A 21791-nucleotide genomic window follows, 5' to 3' on the forward strand; every position below is an offset into this window, starting at 1 on the left:
TTAGACTGTTTCTCCACTGAAAAGCAATGTGTATTCTTCCCATAAAATGTCATCTTCAAATATACAGACAGACATGAACATTGTACCAATAGTAGGAATGACAGTGAGGCGCTCTTTGACAGCCAATTCACTGTTTGTCTTTTCCAGTCCATCACAGGATATAAGCAACTATACATAAAACAAGTCAATAAATGCTGCAGTCAGCTGGGACTAGGTAGTATATGGACAACTTAGGACAATTCATTGACAAACTGTTCGTATACTGCATTATCGAGTTAAACCACAGATTTGCAATATTTGTTAGAGAAACAAATGACAACTTCAATGTACACAGTGAAAAGCTTTTGCATTACAGAATACCCAATGTATACTGGAAATAAATATTATTAGTCTATAATAGATTCAAACATGATTTTCCATAGACTTTTTAAGAACTTATGAAGATCACAGCAAATACCTAAAATTTGAGAGAGCAAGGTGAACAGAATGTCAATCTTAAAATAACAGAACAACAAAAAGAGAAAAACGCACTGTACCTTGAAGTTTTCCATGCTCATCAAAGAAAAATCCATGGCCAAATGGGCTAACTTCAGAAGTAAACCTTTGTCCATCTTTTTATCTGTTAATCCAAAATAGAGTAGTACCAAAGATATGAACTGATGCATAAGATTATTCTCTTGTTTTAACTGCTTCCTAATTAGCTCCCATACGCAACTGTCACTAGCAGACATATTATGTACAACTTTTGGTAGTATTTGCCATATTCTGCTACAGTATTCTTTTCTTTCAATATTTTCATCACTAATCACAACACTCATATAACAGGCAATGGCATTCAAAAGTGGAACACCCCTACCATATTCTGACTTCAAAATTGTCTTTGCAATTTTCACATCTATATTACTCTTGGGGCACAATATGAAAGGCAAAAAGACATAAACTGCATCATTCATTTCATTCTCATCAGAACAGTGTTTCTGGGAAAGTGCTTTTGCTAAACATCCAGCACTTAACGTTTTTACTTGGTTCCAAGCTTTGCCTTGTGTTTCACTTTTTATAATAAGTCTCTTACATTCCTTGATAATGACAGGAGTGTCCAGTAGGTCCACAATCTTTTCGACAGAAAGACCTTTTACGACAACTTCGGGGGAATCGTCTGCCAACATGTAAGTTAGATTCAACATGATCATCTCCTTGTTTCTTTCCTGGAAAAATAAAAGTATAAATTCTAAAAATAAGAATTAGCCTTATCAGTTATACCTGACTGTTTTGTATTATACTGATAAATGAATAAAACATTCATAATAGCTCTCCTAAAGAAAACTCCATATTGCACACTTTTATCATTAATCTTGAAACCCAAAAACTTTTCCCATTAACAGCCCTGACCACTGCTATAAGACAATGCAAACATTTCATACAATTGAAATAACTAACAAGAAGCATAAATGAATCACTGCTATTGTAGCATTACACTAGCATATATATAAAATAAATTTTTTTCTACACAAACCCATTGCTTTTACACAAGTTTTTTGTGCATAATAACAAACAACTCATTCCATTAATAGAAAATAATATCAGTCAGCTAATCCCACTGTTTGCCACTATTGAGCTGTCACGAATATATACACCTGTGTCTCACACAGACAGCATTTATATACAAATTTCAGATACATAAGCTAGTAACAACAAATGCATTTAAAAGAGTTACTCTATCTTATTGATATCAGGTGCATTTTAATAATCAACACTAACTCCACTATATTCAAGCAGTCCCTTACATACCCGTTTTCATCCTATCCAAAAGTCATCATCATCCACTGGGCCCTGTCGCCACAATAATAGATATGGATATGATATGTATGTATATGTATATATGTATATGTATATATTATATATATATTTATATATCTATATATATATCTATATATATATATATAATAATATCTATATATATATATATATATATATATACACAAAATTTATAAAAATTAAAAAAAAGATTGCGGCTGAATGGTTCGTGAAGGTGCAGAGAGGCAATTGTAATGCTGCTTGCAGTCACACACACAACAATAAATGGGTAATGCAAGGGTGGTAGGCCACAGTAAACATTTTGGGAAAGGGGGAGTGGGGCTGAGTGGGGAGGGCTGGGAGGGCCCTTGTCTGCATGGGAGCTTTCACAACTATGATTGCCATAAGAGCATTAGTTTTGTTGCTGTTGAGTGGCCAAGCATTGTAAATGGATGGCTGGGATAGGTTAGTGGGGAGGGTAGGGCAGACCTTTGTCTGCTCAGGAGCTGTCTCAGTCTGTGTATGTGTGCATGTACATACATCATGTATGTTAGTGTGTATAAAAGTATGAAAGGTGTAACAAGAGGAAAACCCCACAGTTGCACTGAAAAGGCTGTTCCCAGTTATCAGTGGACTCGGTTATTGGTGATTTTCAATTATTGACACACCCTTGGGAATGGAACCCCGCCAATAACTGGGGACTGTCTAGGGGCTGAAGGAATGCTGCAAATAACCTTAAGTATTGCCTACAGTGCATTGCATGAGAAGCAATGATGCCACTAACCTCCCTATGGGAATTGGAAGGCAAGAAAGATCTATCATCCACTCAAAGATTTCTGTGTGCAACCTTGAGTCAACAAACTATTCATGGTGGTCATGACTCAATGTTTTCCTTATAGAGGGTTTAAAAAAAGCAATTTTGGAAAGGTGCATGCAGAGGCTCACAAGACAAGGTCCTTTCACTCGTTAAGTCCTGCCCCTTGCTATGAGCAAATGGTGTCACTTTTGCTAGCAACGGTTTCAATCCTGTGCTAAAGCACAGCTGAAGTCCAAATTAGGAAGACAGCTCAAGCCATTTCTATAAAAGCAGGCAATTGGGAACATTGACTGGAGCCTGAGGCAGGGGTTGGAATTTATGAAGAGGCACTACTGAAGGTGAGTGGACAGCTGGATGTAGAAGAGTGATGAGTAGCTGAACACAGACATGAGAAGTGGCTGTGGAGGGATTGTTGCAAGTACATAGAACTATAAGCAGAGCAGTCATGTGAGAACTCAGATAATGAAGAGTGGCTTGCAACACCATGATAGTATATTGGGAGAAGGAAAACAGCTGGAAAGAGATATAAGGTTGCCTACCAGAATGCACCTGGTCACAGTCTGAAGCACAATTTTGATGGAATCATTTGGTAGGTACACACATAGGGATAGTGCCAAGTAAGCTGTCAGGCCCTGAAGAACACAGATCCAACCTATGATCCTCAGCTTGCATAACATGATAAATGAGTTTCATCCGACTGGCACTGCAACACTTCAAATATGATAGAAAGACCTCGGGCAAAGACAAACTACTAAGAGGTAGTCAAAAGAGAAGAAAGCAATGGCATCCCAGCAACCAGACAACACAACACAAATTCTCCAACATCTGTTTTATAATAAAAAGGAATCTTTAAACTGATAAAAAAAAACAATGATTTCAGTAATGTGGGAGATAGATAATGGTTCTTGCAAAGCAAAACTGTAGTCCCAGGGAGAGGAGCAGTCTTTTAGGACAGCAATCAATAGCAGATGCAACGAGGGCTTGTAAGCACATTGAAAATGACAACTAAAAAGTAGAAAACTACTGACATCAGGGGAGTTCTTGGAATTTTTCTTTACAGCAATTCCTGCTTTCATGAAAATTACCCTGATGGGGAGACTAACCTTAAGAAACACAACAAGCAAATGATCTGAACCAAGCATACAATACATACATAAATGATGCATCCATTCCAAAACTACACCAAACTTACACAGAGTTTACCTGGTAGCCTAATACACCAATACCAATAAATGGTTTAAAAGAAGGGAAAATATAAACGTAAAAATCCTGTGGAAACAGGCCCATCAGCAAGATCACAGATACACGAAAATGTTGATTGAAAAAGACAAAATTATACTTATGCAAATCTTGAAAGCTTTCCAAGTTAAAGCATGAGGAAAAGCAAAACTTAAAAAAATTTTATAATACTATCAAGAGCAAGAAAAAATACTGAGCAAACATAGAGGCCAAAGACAAGAAAAGAAATTTGGTAAGAAAATGTTACTGAAACAAAAATATAAGAGTAAGATCACAAGGAAGACTTGACTCTTAAACTCATAGTTACAGCTAACTCTGAAACCTAATAACTCAATGTACACTTAACTATAAATAAAAATTAAAAACAAAGAGAAAAACACAAGTTCTTGGCAAAAAAAAATCCTTAACAGTTAGCCAGCAAACCACCAGTTACCTATAACAAATCAAATGATGAACAACTGCAAAGATGAGAAGGAATAGAGAAATTAATAATAAAAAAAAGGACAATAAGTAGCAACTCAAAAAAAATGGGGAAGACTGTGGGCTGTGAAAATGTTTGCTAAAGCATATCTGTAAGAACCAATGAGGTGTCTAGGATTTTAACGATTATCAAAAAGCTAATAAAACTAATGGGTATGTGGTGGAACAAACATGTTTTAACTCCCTTACCAGTCCTCTTGATAACCTATTGGCAAACTTCTCAGCAGCTGCTAATCTCACACTATCTTCAGGGTGAACCAGATGAATAAACTTGACGGAAGTTCCATCAGTGCCAGAATCAGAAAGCAACATTTCTTCAATGACCTGTAAAACACAAAACGATTGATGAGAAAAGTCATATCTGCTAGACGTGTAAGCAAAACTGAATTATCTACTATTTCAAGCTTCCTATATGTCTTAAAACAGTGGGTATGTCATTGAGGGTAACAATCCACATACAAAAGTATTTATTATTTAGGTTTAAGCACAAAGTATATACTTATACAGCTGGACCCTAAGATACGCAGATCCACTTACCTGTGGATACCTGCAGGGAAAAAATAAAATTGAAAGAACTCCCATGCTGAACGTGCCATACCAACTAGTGAAACATAATAAAAAAAGGGTTACCCCTTGTTCTATCCAACATCTATCCAAGAATTACCCTTTGTCTCCCTAGGCATCCACCACCACAGCACCACACTCAGTCCAAGTGTAGCCTTCTACTGTGGCATATTTCCTGTACAGCCTGTGTACTCCATCATTAATTACAAAGAAGCCTTAATGAACCTGCACAATGGTCCAAACCATGAAAGAAGTGTTTCCAGTGACAGTGTGATGGCTGAAGACGTTAAAGTGTTAGATATGATTGAAACAACAAACTCTAATGCCAAGATTGCTTGGAAGCTAGACAAGAATGAATTGCCAATTCAATAAATCTTCAAACATAAGAAAAGCATACATGAAAGGTTAGCAACCATGGACGAGAGTATGAAAGTTAGTCCAACAATGCAGGATAATATTGGAAAAATGGAAAAAAGCTCTAACAGTGTGGATAGAGTACATTAAAAGCTCTGCAGTATTAAATGACAATTCACTCCAAAAATTTTTCCTTAATCTGATATAACTAACATTAAAGTGCTTTCTCAAATGCTGTAACACATGCTACCCTGTTGCATCATCAAGCATTCTAATATTCTTTGAAAAATGGACAATGTTTACCTCTCTATGTTCATTCTTCTTATTTGCAGTAAACTCTGCAATAGCTTGGCTGTAGCCATCAGGGTAATTAACTTCAAGCAATCCCACCACTTCTGCCATTCTCAGAGAGCTCTTCAGATCTTTTAATGGTTTGAAATTCTGCTTCCAAACTTCTAGCACACATCTGAAAAAACCATTCAATCTTGTGGTTACTTGATAAAGTATACCTTACATAATATCTCTAATCATCAAATTCTAATAGAGAGCATACCTCACTAGTTAACAGAGGCACAAAATCACTGCTTTAAAAAAAACATTGCTGAAAGGGCAGTGAAAACTCTATTTACAAAAAAACTTTCAACATTAGCACCTTGACAATTATATACTGATCAAATTTTAAATGATTAACCTAAATAAAACTGTTTGACTGGCAGGATTTCCAGTAACTGTGCATTAATGACAACAAGTTAGCCTAGGTATCTGCATTGTACTAGGTATACTGCATATATCACTCTGCAGTAATAAATCCTTCTATCAAGATAATTTGGTTTTTATATATAAAACAAACTATAATAAATAACATCTCAAAATATTTCATTGAAAAAGTGGCAATGAAATATAAGAAATAAAGTTTACATACCCTAAATACTGTATGGATATAGAAGCCTGTATCTTTGAAAGTTTGGATGTAAAGGACTACAAATACTAAATTTTTATATATTTAATAGCATTTATAGAGAGGCAGCTAACTTATTGGATTATACATTACTTAATAAACTCCCTTGAGTCCAACAAAAATAAACAAAATATTTTGTATCTATCAGAGAAATCCGGTAAGTACAACAGGATTATCAGACAATGGGCCGAGCAAAACCAAGCAAACAACCTGGAACAAATGTATGCAGGCTAACAAAGATTTCATATTTTTTCCCATGAGGGCAGACATTGAATGAACAAGTAAACAAACACACTCACTATGATCAACACCTTCCTGGGTGTGCTCGTGAGGGTGGACAGTGAAAAAACACAAACACAAGCAGCCAAAGCTTGCCTCTTTGAGTATAACTTTAGGAAATATCATGCACTATCTGTGGGCACACCGTGTTTCTTTCTATCTATCTCCCATGCGTAAATTACTTTTAATGACATAATATAATACAGTAATACAACGAACTTACGAGAGGTTATGTTCCAGACCCCCTTGCGCAAAGGGAAGTTTAGCATAAGTTTGGCACTGTCTCTAAAAATGCTAATAAATGCTTACTTCTAGAGTTTGAACACTAAATATGGCCCTAATCATGCTCCCTAAATATTAATGTAACTTTTAAATTAAATTAAAGTTAGAGTAATTCCATTGAAAAGTTAGCTTAATACAGTACCCATAAAACAAAGAAATAAATGGTTGGTAAAAATATAGGAGTGCATATATACATACAACATAGCATTCTCTCTTCTTTCCCCCTATTTCTTTAAAATACTATCAAAAATTTTTTAATTACAGTTATGTTATATTATTATTATTACTATTATTACTATCATTATTAATATTTGAAAATATTAATAAACAGTACATACTACATGTACCATAAAAACTCTCTTCTCAGTGAGAGAGAGAGAGAGAGAGAGAGAGAGAGAGAGAATTATTATTTTTATTATTTAATGTTATTTAATTTACACATAAAAGCTGTAAAACTTATAAATGACATTTAAAAAATGGAACAAACACCTTTGCAGGGATTCTCCAGGATTTGAAAATGTTGCATTTGCATTGCGCATGTCTGTGAAATACTCGTATGATAATTAATAAGGTTCCAATAAAAAGTTCACGCTATTTTGAATTTGCGCAACTCAAATTATGTAAGATTAAGGTATTACTATACAGTACAGGCAGTCCCTGGTTATCGGTGGGGGTTCTGTTCCAAACAGTGAGATGATAACCAAAAATCAGCAATAATAGTGCCGATCCCTGGTAATCGGCACCGTTGTTAAGTGGGGATCGGCGCGTATTGGCACTAAAAATCCAGTTATTGTCACTGCTAGACAAGTACAGTAAAACCTGCTCACCAATAACTGAAGCTTATTTAAACCAATATTCTAAACTGAGTGATAATTACATAATACAGGTAGTACCCGGTAATCGGCGAGTCGGTTTTATGGGGTTTTGCCTAGCGCTGAAAATTGGCAATTTCCGGCGGCGATATTTGCCGACTTCCAATTATTGGCACTGATACTATTGGTACTGGCACCTACCTAACAGAGGTGCCGTTAACCAGTTATCGGTGTCAATAAGCACTGAAAATTGCCAATTTTCACTTGTCATCAAGCAGTCACAACGGAAGCCCCTCCCATAATCAGGGATTGCCTGTACTAGTTAAATAGGCTATTGCCAGTTTTTGTTACTTTGCAGATCTCCTTAATTCCTGAAAGGGGCAGACCCCCCAGTTGGCCACTGAGTTGGGGTAGAACAGTATTAAGAATGAACTTTTTATTAACTAAAAATGACTGTACAGCATAAGTTGAAAATGTATTTACACAAGAAAATAAATATTTGTATAGACATGTAGTCAATGAATTAACCCTGACATGTATCTTAGAAAAATAACTCTCTTCATGAGGTCTACAAATTAGAGGATTAATCATCATACAAAAGAGCATGATATTCAACAGCACACAAAAGCTTTGTAAGACTTCAATTACAGAGTCATTCAACAGAAGACAAATCATATTCAAAAGAATAGTGTAGGAAAACATACCTATGCTATGCAGTGCATCACAATAACCATAAAATATTGCAATTTTAATCAAATCTAAAAGAATGATAGTACATTTTAGACATTGCGAACTTTAAAAAATTTATTACACTCATATCCAAAACTAAAATTGTAAATAAGATTAACAAAGGAAATTTACCTTATAACTTTGGTAGAGTCTGACAAAGAGAACCGCAGAGACTGTATCCAGTGCATGAATTTCAAAAACTTATCTACCTTCCAGTTTTCGGTTTTTTCACCATCACTCAACAACCATCTGAAAGGGGAAAAATACTGCCTTATTAGAACCTTCAATAATTCCTAATCAAATTGTTTCTAATATTCAATATTTATCAAACATTATCTTACAGAAGCTTTTCAACACTAGTTCTTGATTCTTTTCAAACTGTTCTCTCTATAATTATATATACTCTACAATAATAAGGCATATATAATAATGGAATAAGAGATATGTGATCGGATAAAGCACTAATGTTTGCCAATAAATGAATTTTTATAGAAATCTATTAAAAATAGTCTGAAAATGAGGAAAATGCCTCCAAGCACTCAAAGAAAAAAATTTCAAAGAACCCCTAAGTATAAGCTGAGCTACCTACCTCTCCTATGAAGTGATGATATTTTCAACCAAACTGAATCATATTTCTAAAATATGTTGATCACTTAAATGCCTTCAGTAATGCATAATTGTTTTGGTGTCACTCGATTATAATTATTAGGTAGGTTATTCGCTAGCCCATATGAAATAAATTTGGCAAACTCGGACAAAGTCTTCCCTTGCCAGTGGGCTGGATGAGTGGGGCTTCATTTAAGACTAAAATCACTGGACAAATACACTGCTTATGCCTGAAGAAAGATGATACATGCACACTCCCAGCCCTATGACATAGTCTCCTTGTCTCAGAGGTCTGGTCAAACTAATCTTTTATCCTATCCTATCCAAGGATAAAGGAGAACATCACCCAGTGTCAATTAGTCTTTTAATCCTCACCCAAACCCTGACAAATCTCAAAAATGTACTGTGAAGAGACAGACTTCTTGACGAATTCTAATTTATTTTGAATGACTCCCTTTTATACTACTTTATTTTGAATGACACCATGTTATACCAACCTCTCAAAGAAAAACTAGATAAATAATGAGCATGCTACTACTCATTAATAAAAGCGCTGGCACAAATAGTATGCAATGTGGGCTATAACTTGTAATGTAAGCATAACTAGTAGCCTCATACAATAAATGCAAGGTATCATTTCCTTCTTTACTACAAAGATGCCATGATACTTAGTAAAGAATTCCATGATACATCAGAATCCAATCTCTGGATATCTGTTATCAACCAAGTGACATCTAAAAAATTCTCTTTGATGTGGTCCTCCAACCTCAACTAAGGTTACTTTATAAACAAGAAAAATTCAATTAACAACAAAAAAACTGCAATGATCATATAAAATATGATTAACTTGTGTATTTGTAACTTTCATTCAGTTATTAACAGAATGCAGAAGTTGCACATATTAAGGCTTAATAAAATGTACTACGTGCTAAGAGCTGAAAAGCAATATGTAATCTTGGATACTAAAGGTATAATTACTTACTTTTAGCTCTGCTAATTGGGATGTCATCAATAAGACAGACACTAAGGTAGACCAATTATACTTTCATCAGTTAGAAGAGAAAGTAATGGAAGAAAAATTCAAATAAAGGAATTAGTTAAGAAAGGCTAATGGGGTAGAATAATGATAAATACCTGTAATCCTCCTGCTTAAGGAAGAGGGAAGTCCCAGAAAGTTGGTTAGGCTGGTTGAGATGATATAGTGTCAGAGAATGAGCAAAAAGGTAATAACAGCAGTTGGAGAAACAAAACTTTGAAGTTAGTGTAGGATTACACCAGGGGTCAGCATTAAGCCCATTTTTGTTTGTGCTAGTCATGGATGTGTTAAGTGAAGAGATCAGGAATAAAGAGCTATGGGAGTTGTTGTACACTGATGATCTGGTAATTACTGCTGAAAATGAGAAAGACCTAAAGAGAAGGGCTGGAGAGGAGTCTTTAAAGAGGGGTGGCTTGAAGGTGAATGTGAATAAAACAGAGGTTTTGGTGAGCAGAAGGGAAGATACAGGCAGAACAGTAATGCCAGAAAGAAGAGGCTCGAATATAAAATAGGTGGAAAAGTTTATATACTTACGATCTACTGTAAACTAGGAGGGAGGATGTGAGGCTGAAGTTGACAGTAGGATAAAAGTTGCATGGGGGAAGTGAAGAGAGGTAGCTGGAGTAGCATGTGAAAAGAAAATGCAATCAAGTTAAAAGTCAGGATCTATAGCACAGTGATAAGTCCAGTGTTAATGTATGAATCAGAAACGGGATCTAAGAAGAAAAGACAAAGTATAGCTTGAGACAACAGAGATGAGAATGCTGAGGTGGATTACAGGAATATTGCTGCTTGAGAGACTGGAAAATGACAATATAAGAAGGGCAGGCTTAGTAAAGATTACAGAGGTAATAAGAGAGTCAAGATTGAGGTGGTATGAGCATGTGCTGAGGATGGATGACAAGGAGGGAGAGAAAAGGGCTTGGAAGGTACCTGTTAGAGGAAGAAGATTGAGAAGGAGACAGAGAATTAGATGGCGATATAGTGAAGGAAGATGTGGAGAGCAGAGTTTGTGGAGGATGATGCCTTTGATAGAAGGCAGTAGAGAAGGCGCATCAGGCAACTGACCCCTTAGGTATAATGGTGGGAAAGAATAAGACCTGTAATCCTCCTAGATGGGGAAAAATCTGGAGGGAGTAAAAACTGCACCTCAACCACCACTTACCTAATTTTGCTACCGATCTTCTGTCGATTAGAAAGCTTGAAACCAAATACTAAACATAACATTGAAAAGTAGATGAACTCAAAAAAATAAATGAAACAGAATACATACCCAACAAAGCCTCTGAAGTAAGCTAGAATAAAAGGTGCCACACTTTTCGTCTTTGCCATGTCCCGAAGATTTCGAGATATAAAGATCTTGCTATCAAGAAGTAAAATATTGTCAGGACTGAAAGCTACTATATCTTGATGTTGGCATAAAATAACCAGACACTCCACGCAACGCTTTTCCAGGTCACCAGATGGAGTACTCTGTAAAAAATCAACACAGACTCAGCTTAACATATTTCATAATATGAAAAAAGCCAGTACACCAAGACTGTAAAGCAGTATTTTGTAACTATAAAAGTCTCCAGAATTAAAAAACATTCAGACTGGCAAAGAAAAGCAGTTTTTTTCCTAAGATCATGCGCAGAAGGCAAAATGTATGTAATTTTTAAATACAAAATACAATTCAAGTCAAACAGTCTGGCATCAACAGGACAGACTGTGTGCAGGACTAGCAAAAATGCCAGACCAACAAGTGGCCCTTAGAAATACTGGTTAGCAACAGAATTACACTTCAAGTAAACAGATTATAGTGTTATAATATTTATGTTGTTCTTATTCATATAATATTTAAGCCTACTATGATACATAAATCATTCTAATTTAAAATTCTTTTAGAAAAATCACATTTTTTTAAAGTAAATTGTATTTTTCCTAACTATACAAACCTGAGGTCCTTTACATTTATGCCCACCTCATGCCACCCCTCAATCTAAACCTGGGCTGAAAGGCAAAGTGGAGTGTTTACATACGGGCAGGCGGGCATACCCACCGCCACATTGTAGTTACTGCCTAACCACCTTGTTCAAGAATTTAACGGTTGTAATTCCCAGCTACGTGGAAAGTGATTCCTCTTGTAAAGGACCTCAGGTTTGTATAGTTAGGAAAAATACAATTTACTTTCAAAAATTGTGATTTGTTCCTACATGATATACAAACCCTCGGTCCTTTACATGAGGAAGACTCACTGATTGGTGGGAGGAATATGAGAGCCTCTAGAACTGACTGGAGTTCTGCACACCTGGGCTATTCCTCCTGGTTGTAAGAGCGAGGAGGAGTGCCCTGCCTCTGACAATTTCATCAGAGTATAGGAGGTGCATGATCAAGAGTCAGACTTCTGGGCCTTTTCAAAATGAGTGAGGAATCATAACTCATCTGAAAATGGGCCGAGAAGAATATTTAGAGTCGGAGGCAATAATGCAAAGTTCTGGGAAGGGTTTGCATTATTGCCAGTCTCCTTCCTCCCCTTGCTAGAGGAAGGAGCGGGATTGCTTCTATGATTCTGATTAGAAACGTAGAAAGGAGGCTCTATGTGTAAGCTTACTGCATCAATCGCCCAACCAGCCAGTGTAAGTTCGAGTCCTATCCTCAACCCAAAGGAAGAGAAGTGAAGGACGAGGTGGGGAAGGTGGAGAGGCCAGTCACTCTCGCATTCTTCTTACCTTTAGAACTGCACACCATAGGCAAGATGCAACTTGTCCTCTTGAAGGAGCCGGGTAACCAAACACAATCTGCAAGCATCCACCACTGGTCCAAGGAAAGGAGGTTCCAAGGACCTGTGTGCAGGTCCAAAGGAAGAAAGATATAAATATGGTCGTAACGAGCCCTCATCTACCTTCCTGTCCAACATATTCTTCTTTGTGATGAAATGTACCCATCCACTGGACTATCCTACTGCAGAGCAGAGAAGTCTCTCACGGTCTCATAACTCGGAGAAAGACATGTCATCGGACATTTATGCAATGGAAGTCCGCAGCGGATAGACACCGACACTCCATGATGGGTGTCGATCCTTTGTGGGTACAGCAACACGCCAATAGTACAAAGTAATGACTGATCTGGATCAACTAATACAAAGTCCACCGCATAACTCATGACGGACTCTGACTCTTCAACAGATACCGACTGAATGCGCTCAGTGAGCTGTCATGCATCCGAGATGTAGTCACAACATGACACCCGCCTTGAAGGGTTATGCTGATAACAACCATACAAATCGTCTATCTTGTTCGCCACCGATGTTGGGAGATGAGACGATGTTTCTTTCAAGGCAAGCGCACATCAGAGAATAGTCAATTATCTTCTAGACCGAGGTCCCTGTGATGGCAAGGCAGAAGTTTCTCATCAGTAGTTGAATCTCAACTACGGAGAAACAATACTATATACAGGCAGTCCCCAGGTTACGACGCTTGTCAATAGACGTTATTTCCAGGGTTACGACGCATGTTCCAGGGTTACGACGCCTACAACGCTCATCTAGATGAAATATGACACCAAAAATGCAAAATAATCAATATTTGAAGGTTTTTTTGATGAAAAATGCCATAAGAATGCAGTTTACATAGTTTTCAATGCACCCAAAGCATTAAAAGTAAGGTTTTCTTAGGATTTTTGATGATGTTCCGGCTTACGACGATTTTCGGCTTACGACGCGTCTCAAGAACGGAACCCCCATTGTAACCTGGGGACCGCCTGCACTAGTGAAAGACTAAGGTGAATGCGGACCTACGTCTTCACAGTTGAATCGAGAGAAATAAACTCTCAAGACTCTGATCATAGAAAAAGTCCCGTCGATGACACTAACCAGTGAAGACAGCTTTAATCCCTGTTAAACGTTTTACAGAGGACTGAAAAAGCTAAACCGCTATTTCATTGCTGTTCGGTGAGAAAATCGGAGATGCGACGAGAGCGGAGCGTCTTTCGGTAATGAAAGCACAGGAATTGTACTGCCTGAAGAACCGTTTCTCGTGGGTTGGATCAGGGAGGACATTTCTATTTACTTTGGAAGCAGAGCTGGCAGGTCGGGGAACAGGTGAAGTATTCTGTTATTCATTTACAATTCGGGGTGAACAAAGAATAATTGCACACTTTACGAATTACGAAATGTATATCAAAAGACAAACTCAGATTATCTAAAGAATATCATTCTGCCTCATCACAACGGCAGGTGCCATGAAGCGGAAGACTAGGCAACAGACTTCTGTTACCATGAGGTAAACAGAAGATATTAACGAGTCTAGTGAGATATATCTGCCTGAAAATTCTCGCAACGGCAAAATGCAATGCAGGAGGGATGGGCATACACGTATGCGAGAATTCCAGCCAACCAGAGATCTAAGTCTGTGATTGCCGGGCAGAGATTCGAATTGGTAGTCAATCCTCGACAGACGAGAAACAATACTTAACCGAAATATTTCGGAGTGCAAGTAGTACTGACTGAGGCAAAAAAGATACGCTGGAGCATTTGCATTTTAACCGAAATGGGAGAGAAGAAAACCCTCCCATTCGGTGATAATGCAAATGCTGTGGTGCTGTTGGTAAACAATACCTCTAGTGATCTCAAAATCGAAACTGGTAACTCTTGGGAGGATGGAAAAGGCCATCCCGAGTTCCAGGTCAATTAAGAGAAGATACTATTCGTCTTGGTCACATGCCAAAAGAGTTAACTTATAGTTAACTGCCTACTATTCGGACAATGCAACTGATAACAAAAGCATGTGGCGAGATAAATATACGTAGTATATTTGTAGGTTCCTGTACATCACACTCAAGCCTAATTCTCCTTCATTCGAGGAACAAGAATAAGGACTGGAAGCAAACCTTCATTCTATAATGAAGAGAGCGAAGGTGAAGTTTTCCTGAAGGGAGACTTCTATGGTGATAACAGGATACCGAAGATGACTAGTTCAAGCCGAATTGGATGTTCCCAAAACAGTAGCACTGGAGTTATTCAAACTCTCTCGAGTTTGAATTCCGAGGAGTAGACTCCACTGAATTCCTCCATGAAAAAAAAAAAAAAAAAAGAGAGGATTAATTGTTATTGCCTGCTCTTCTCTGTATCTCGGGGGTAACCGCATACTGAGGCGATGGACTGTCAGGTCCTTCCAGGACAAGCCCCTCCTGAGACACTTCCTTCAGCAGCAGCACTTCCATGGGCAATATCATAGGGAATACCCGCTAATGGCTTAGCGAGACTCCTGACTTTCGTAATATCAATTACTGGGAATGTGTCTCGAAAGTGTGATAGGAAATTACAGGAAAACCAAAACACTCTGAGAACGCCAGATATTCCAATTTGAGCATTTGGCAAGATTCTTGGTTACCATAGTAACTTTTATCAGGAATTCTCGTCTCACCCAAGTGTTTGCAGATCGTGGAAGACCAAAACACTCTGAGTGCTAGAAATTCTGAAGAATTTTAAGCGCTTGGAGAAACCCCCAAATTTCGTCAGACAATCATCGGATGGAGGCCCTCCTCGATTACCGTAGAAATCGAGGAGGAACAGGCATATAAGATCCTTCCTCAATGATGTGGACGTACATATGGAAGGACCTGAAGGTCCTTCCAGGAATGCAGCCCCGATGCTGAATCCTACGGAGAGCACTCTGCAGGATCCCTTCCATTCCCAGCGTAGCCATAGGAAGAGAGGGAATGAGGGAGGGTGATTGGTTGCTCTCGCTCGCCTTGCTAGCGGAACTAGCAGGAGAAGTGTGTCACGGGCAGCCATCAACCTGCAGTGATAGCAAGTCCGCGAGTCTAGGAAAGGAGTTACCATCTGAAGAAAATGCTTTCTCAAGGAGGGTTATGAAACTCTCATACTGCAGGTGAAACGTCTGCTACCACTGAGATCGGTCGGTCACCGTGACCGTCATCTAAGTGGGGCTGAGCGTGCACCTGACAGGAGAGAGCCAATACCGTCCTCCAACACGTCGCATCGCTCCTCCCAGTGTATCCTGTCGAGGAGGTTGAAGGGACAGGTGAGGCAGATTTGATGCTCCCGCTCTGTCTACCGGCAGAACTGGTGGACGGAGAGGGCTGCAGACGATCACCAACCCGCAGTTATAACCGGTCTGCAGGTCTGGACCAGCGAACTTCCTGCAGAGAAGTCCTGGACTGAGGACGGTAGCGTCGGTCTCTTGCATCAGGGGAGCTGCTACCAGCCGCACGGACCATGTGTGATCAACGGTCGGGTGACTGGTGGCGTCCACCAACGCAGTGAGACCGAGCACCGTCCTCATGATGCGTCACAGTCCCAGAAGCAACCGAAGCTGTTCCCGGGACCTGGGAGACCTCCTCCCAGTCTCGCCTCGTGTAGTCAGATGGAACCGTCACGTCTACCCTGGGTACCAGGCAATCGTAGCGAGCGATCACCAGTCTGGCGAGTCACCTGGATGACTCTTACCATCCTTCCGCCCGGTGCCGTGGTCCTGGCTGCATGGTCACCAGTAGGTGACCGTACACTCGGTGACGCTCACTTGCGAGCGACCCGAGATGGTTCCTAGTCCAGAGGTGGAACCTCTAGAGCCAGGAGCTGAGGTACCATCAGTGGCTGTTACCTCTGCGGTCCCCGTCTTTCACTTCCCTGGGGAAGGAGAGACGGTTCCCATTCGAGGACCAGCGGAAGGCCCACCTGTCTCACCGGGACGATGAGACAGACCCTTAGAAGTCTCTGTGCGAGATTTCTTGGGGGGAAGGGGGGTGAGACCACCTTCTTCTTCCTTGGTTGGGGAGCCTTGGAAGGAGAAGTGGAGAAGGCGGCAGAACACGACGAAGACGAAGATGAAAAAGATGACGACGACACCTTCTTCTTCTTCTTGGACTTCTTCTTTGCCAACTTCCTCAGGACGGCAGAAAGTTCTCCCATCCAGGACAGGGCTGCGGTGGCTGCCGAAGCAGCAGGCCCCAGCGCGACCTGGGAAGGAAGACCTATCGGAGCAGCAGTGGAGAGAACACTTTCCTGAGGAGGGTTACAAAACTCTTGTATGGCAGGCGAAGTGTCTGCCACCACTGAGACTGGTCGGTCACGCCAACGTGACCGCTGGCCAATGTGACCGCTGTCTGGGTGGGGCTGAGGGTGCACCTGACTGGAGAGACCCGATACTGTCCTTAAACTTGTCCAAGACCTCGTCAAGGTCAAAACCTCTCAAGAGGACCGGATGGGGAGCCTCCACCAGTCTCTGTGTGCACAGTCTCGCAGGACTGTCACGTCAACCCTAGGAACTGAGCAATCACTGCGAGAGCGATCACCGGCAAGGCGTGAGTCGCTCCATTCTTTCACCCTGTGCCCGAGTCATGACGGTGAGCGGACTCAGCGTCACCGACTCTGGATGCACGTTAATCCGAAGATTTACGTGCACTTGAGGACTCGCAAACGAGTGCTCGACACGGAACTAGTCTTACGGGCAGAACCCCAAGACTAGCAGCAAAAGTGCGAACCGAAGTTTGCGCTTCTACGGCTCCCGACACGCTAGGCCCTGGGGACAGCGTGATGGTTCCTGTTCCCAAAGGAATGGGAGGGCCAGCGGAAGACCCAACCGCCTCCTCAGTTTGAGGAGGCAGACCCTTAGAAGTCCCGTGATGAGACTTCTTTGGGGTGGGGGGAAACTACCTTCTCCTTCTACGGCAGGGAGCCTTAGAAGTCGAAGGGGTGGAGACTGATGAAAATATGATGATCTCGAAGAGGAGGATGACGACACTTAAAGAACTCTCTTTCTCTTTGATTTCTCCCCATTCTGCAAGATTTCTACCATCGGAAATAGTTAATCATCACAGGGTAGCGGCGAAGGCTTCGTTCAGTGACAACTCCAGGATAGTAGAGGTAAATGAATATGATTTCCAGCAGGGGATCAGTACACACTCCAGGATCAATATCACAGCATGCTACATGTCACAGGTACAATTCCAAGGTTAGGATAACCAACACTAAGAACTATCCAACCATATACTACTGCTGTAATCACATCACCACTGTTAGTCTGCAAAATAGAGAAAACATGATTTAAAGTAATAAGGACACTCCTCTCGCATCCAAGGGCACCGCCCTCCAAAATGAGAGGAGATCCCCCAAATACCAATACCACACACTCCCTCTTCTACCTTTGTCTGATAGCGGCGAAGAGGAATTACCAGAAAAAACAAAACAAAGGACAACCCTCTGAAGTTCCCCTTGGCAATTTCCAAAGCATAAGCGTAAATTTGGGATGAATACATGTCCTCATTGCGTTAAATACATGTCTCGTCCTCCCGTTAAATACATGTCTCGTCCTCACATTAAAGGATGAAAGTATGTAATAATAAAGATGTTGGCATATCTTTGCTGCTGACCCTTAACACATATCTTTGCCGCCGACCCTTAACACAAAGTAGAAAGGCGGCTATCAAGGCTATCACAGAGTGGGTTTGCATATTAATTATTAAATTCAGTCAATTATTAATATCAAACACAGTATATACATATTTATTAAAAAAAAAAAAAAAAAATGCAAGATCCCACAGGGAAAGTGATCAATGGCCAGTCAGCAAGAACTCACAAAAACAAGTCATCGGAAGACGGCCAAAAGAAAAGTGGAGTGTTTACATCAGGGCGGGCGGGCCTACCTGCCTGCCACATGGTAGTTACTGCCTAACCACCTTGTTCAAGAATGTAACGGCCATAATTCCAGCTACGCCGAAAGTAATTCCTCATGTAAAGGACCGAGGGTTTGTATATCATATAGGAACAACTTATTAATCATGACTTATTCTTAGTTAGGCAACTGCCTATTTATCATTAGATTACCTATCAGAATGCCATATCACTATACCTTATGAGCAATTTCAAAATCCTACTATTATGTAATTATAAGTACAGACTATTACATCTAATACTCATGTCTTACTTATTAACGAGGCACTCACCCTAGCTTAACCTATGTGGAACCCTGTGTCTGCATGTCATGGTGTAAACAGACCAACTAAACGTCAGTGTCATTTTATTTTCTTTGTAACATTTTTGTTACTGCACACTCAAAAGTTATTTCCAGAGAAAAAGAGTGACCTGGGAAACAATTTTTTTCACAACATACAAAGCATGTTCATATTGGCCGTTTTTATAGATTTTTATATGAATGCTGTATTTGTATGTGTTTTTGTATAATATTTCTTAACTAAGATTATATAAAATAACTGATGCAATCTAAAAATCTCATTACCATACTAAACTAAATTGGTACAAATAACATGAATAGGCATAAGCTTACATACAAATTTCATAAATATTTCCTGCATCACATTTTTTCCATATACGTACTTTGTTTCTGTTCTAACACCTGCTGTGTATATCTTCTTACTATAATGGGCGTTATGTCTGTCTGTCCGTCCATCTGTCATTCAATCATGGCCAAACGGCTGGTCCGATGGCCATGAAACTTGGCAGGGTTATAGTGGGGACCCCTAAGATAGTCTATAATGGGGTTTCATCCCACCTCCCCCCCCCCACCAAATTTATCATACATAATTTCTGTGTACATATGACTTACTGTTTGGAAAAGAATACTATAAGGTAAACATCAATGACATCAAAGCGGGTGGAGTTTGAGAAAGGGGTTGACAGAGAGAATGAGAGGGAGAGGAAGTGAGAGAGAGCAGACAGGGTGTTGGGGTGTCTCAGGAAGGGAAGTTTCCAGTTGTCGACAAGTCTCTAGGGATGAGATTGCTAGTATTTCTAATGGTAAAATGTTTAAGATGACTTTGAAACGATATTAATAGCACCATTTCAAAGATTAATACAGTAACAGAATAACAATTTATGGTATATTTGATGTAGGATGATACTTTAAGTATACATTTTGTATTTGAACTTTCAAGGTAGGCAGTTATACGCATTTTTGAGGGGGGTTTTGAAGTATTTGCGGATTCTAGCTATTTGCAAGGTGTTCACTTTATAGTAATATCTCCACTTATGAGAACTGAAATGGCCCTCAGTGAATGGTGTAATTGGTGGGGTAAGAGGTTGAACTCCAGCAAAATAAAAACACTAATGACTTGCAGATCTCGTACAGATTTTCCACCTCATCCTCCCCTTCAGGTGGATGGGACTTTGTTGAATGAGTCAAACTTTAATTATTCTAACTGTAACTTTTGACTCACATCTTACTTTTGAGAAACATCTCATGAAAGTTCCTGCAAATGCTGCACAAGTTAGGTACAGGCAGCCCGTGGTTAACGGCACAATCGCTTAGCAGCGAATTGGTTTTACGGCTGTCTTCAAAAATATTCATTAAAAAAATAAGGTATTTTAAGGCATTTTTATGGCACAATTTTCGGTTAACAGCGCCGCTTAGCGCTGTTATGTCTAACGAGTACATACATTTGTAGAAATACCATTCCGACCATAAAGGTTATGCAAATGATATTAAGCAATTTTATTGAGAGTTATTACATAGGTATAAGGGTAAATTATATGTCCCTGATGCTATTCTATGCCAAAAATATAGAGTATGCCAAAAATATAGAGTTAAATAAGTGCAAATTTAGCTATGGATGTGTCGATTTATAAATGTTCATGTTTTTATGCTTAAAATGTGTATGAAAATGTATTATGTATAGGGTATTTTTATTTCTGCACATAAATATGATACAAAGGCAGCTTTTGAAACTGCCCTCCAGTTATCAAAGAGGACGTTTTTTCATGTTCATTCTTGTGAGCCGCCGGCAAAAATATCAAGTTAAAAAAAAATGCAAATTTGGCGATCGATGTGTCAATTCATAAATGTTCATACGTTTGTTTGAAATGTGTATGAAAATGTATTATGTGTAGGGTATTTATACTTCTGTGCATAAATATGATACAAAGGCAGCTTTTCAAACTGCCCCCTACGTTATCAGAGGATGTTTTTTCATGTTCATTCTTGTCCACTGCAGCTTGCCGCTCTTCCAAAAAGATAGTTTAAAAAGTGCAAATTTAGCAATCGATGTGTCAATTTTATAAATGTTCATGCTTCTATGTTTAAAATGTGTATAAAAATGTATTACATACAAGGTATTTTTATTTTTGTACATAAATATGATTCAAATTACGGCAGCTTTTGGAAGTGCCCTCCGCGTATATCAAGAGGATATTTTTTCATGTTTATTCTTGTCCGCCCCATTCCGAAAAATGCATTACAAAGACTTCACGTGGTTATATTTGATTAATTTGGGAGCTAATTATAACTCATTTTGTTAATGAAACTTCAGCTTTGTGTTATAAGTTTTCATGCTTTTATGTTTAAAATGTGTATAAAAAATGTATTACAGGGCATTTTTGTTTTTTGTACATAAATATGATACAGTGGCAGTACGACAAGTACACTTTGGGAGGGAGGTTTCAACTTTGTTTGTAAAGCCCTCCACATGGCCTTGAAAACCAAATAGGTTATTCAGTCACACCCGAATAATAATACTTTAATTTATATAATTGAATCACGTTTTTATAACAAATTATATTTACAATTGTTGCATAAATTGATTTTAAAAGACAAAACTTGCGTATGCATTCGATTTCGCAACACTGCAATTTGTTTGTTTTTCCATGGGATAGAAGTACAAATAACTGTGCAACTCGGTAATTTTGTGCTTTGTTACGCGAGCAAAAAATTGAGGTAAGACTGTACGAGCTCGAGATGCTGCTGCTGCGAAGATGGAATAGTGACAAAAATTAAGATAAGCACAGAAGAAAAAGTAAATATGCATCTTTTCCATAAATCTTTTAAAAGTTATACATTACTTCACTGCATCCAATAATATTGTATGTATTCTCATATTATTGTATTA

At 39.1% G+C, this 21791-nt stretch overlaps 1 protein-coding gene across 1 annotated transcript in view; it reads right to left on the minus strand.

Moving 5' to 3' along the window:
- The window catches only part of LOC135207362 (HEAT repeat-containing protein 1-like), a gene marked incomplete in the record, with an annotated part of 186507 nt that continues 164716 nt past the window's right edge, over nucleotides 1–21791 (minus strand). The window contains 6 exon segments of the mRNA XM_064239090.1: nucleotides 1–168; nucleotides 537–1205; nucleotides 4502–4654; nucleotides 5552–5714; nucleotides 8441–8557; nucleotides 11224–11423. Coding sequence (XP_064095160.1) covers nucleotides 1–168; nucleotides 537–1205; nucleotides 4502–4654; nucleotides 5552–5714; nucleotides 8441–8557; nucleotides 11224–11423 — 1470 coding nt within the window.

Source organism: Macrobrachium nipponense, chromosome 32, assembly GCF_015104395.2.
Source record: "Macrobrachium nipponense isolate FS-2020 chromosome 32, ASM1510439v2, whole genome shotgun sequence".
Classification (NCBI taxonomy): domain Eukaryota; kingdom Metazoa; phylum Arthropoda; class Malacostraca; order Decapoda; family Palaemonidae; genus Macrobrachium; species Macrobrachium nipponense.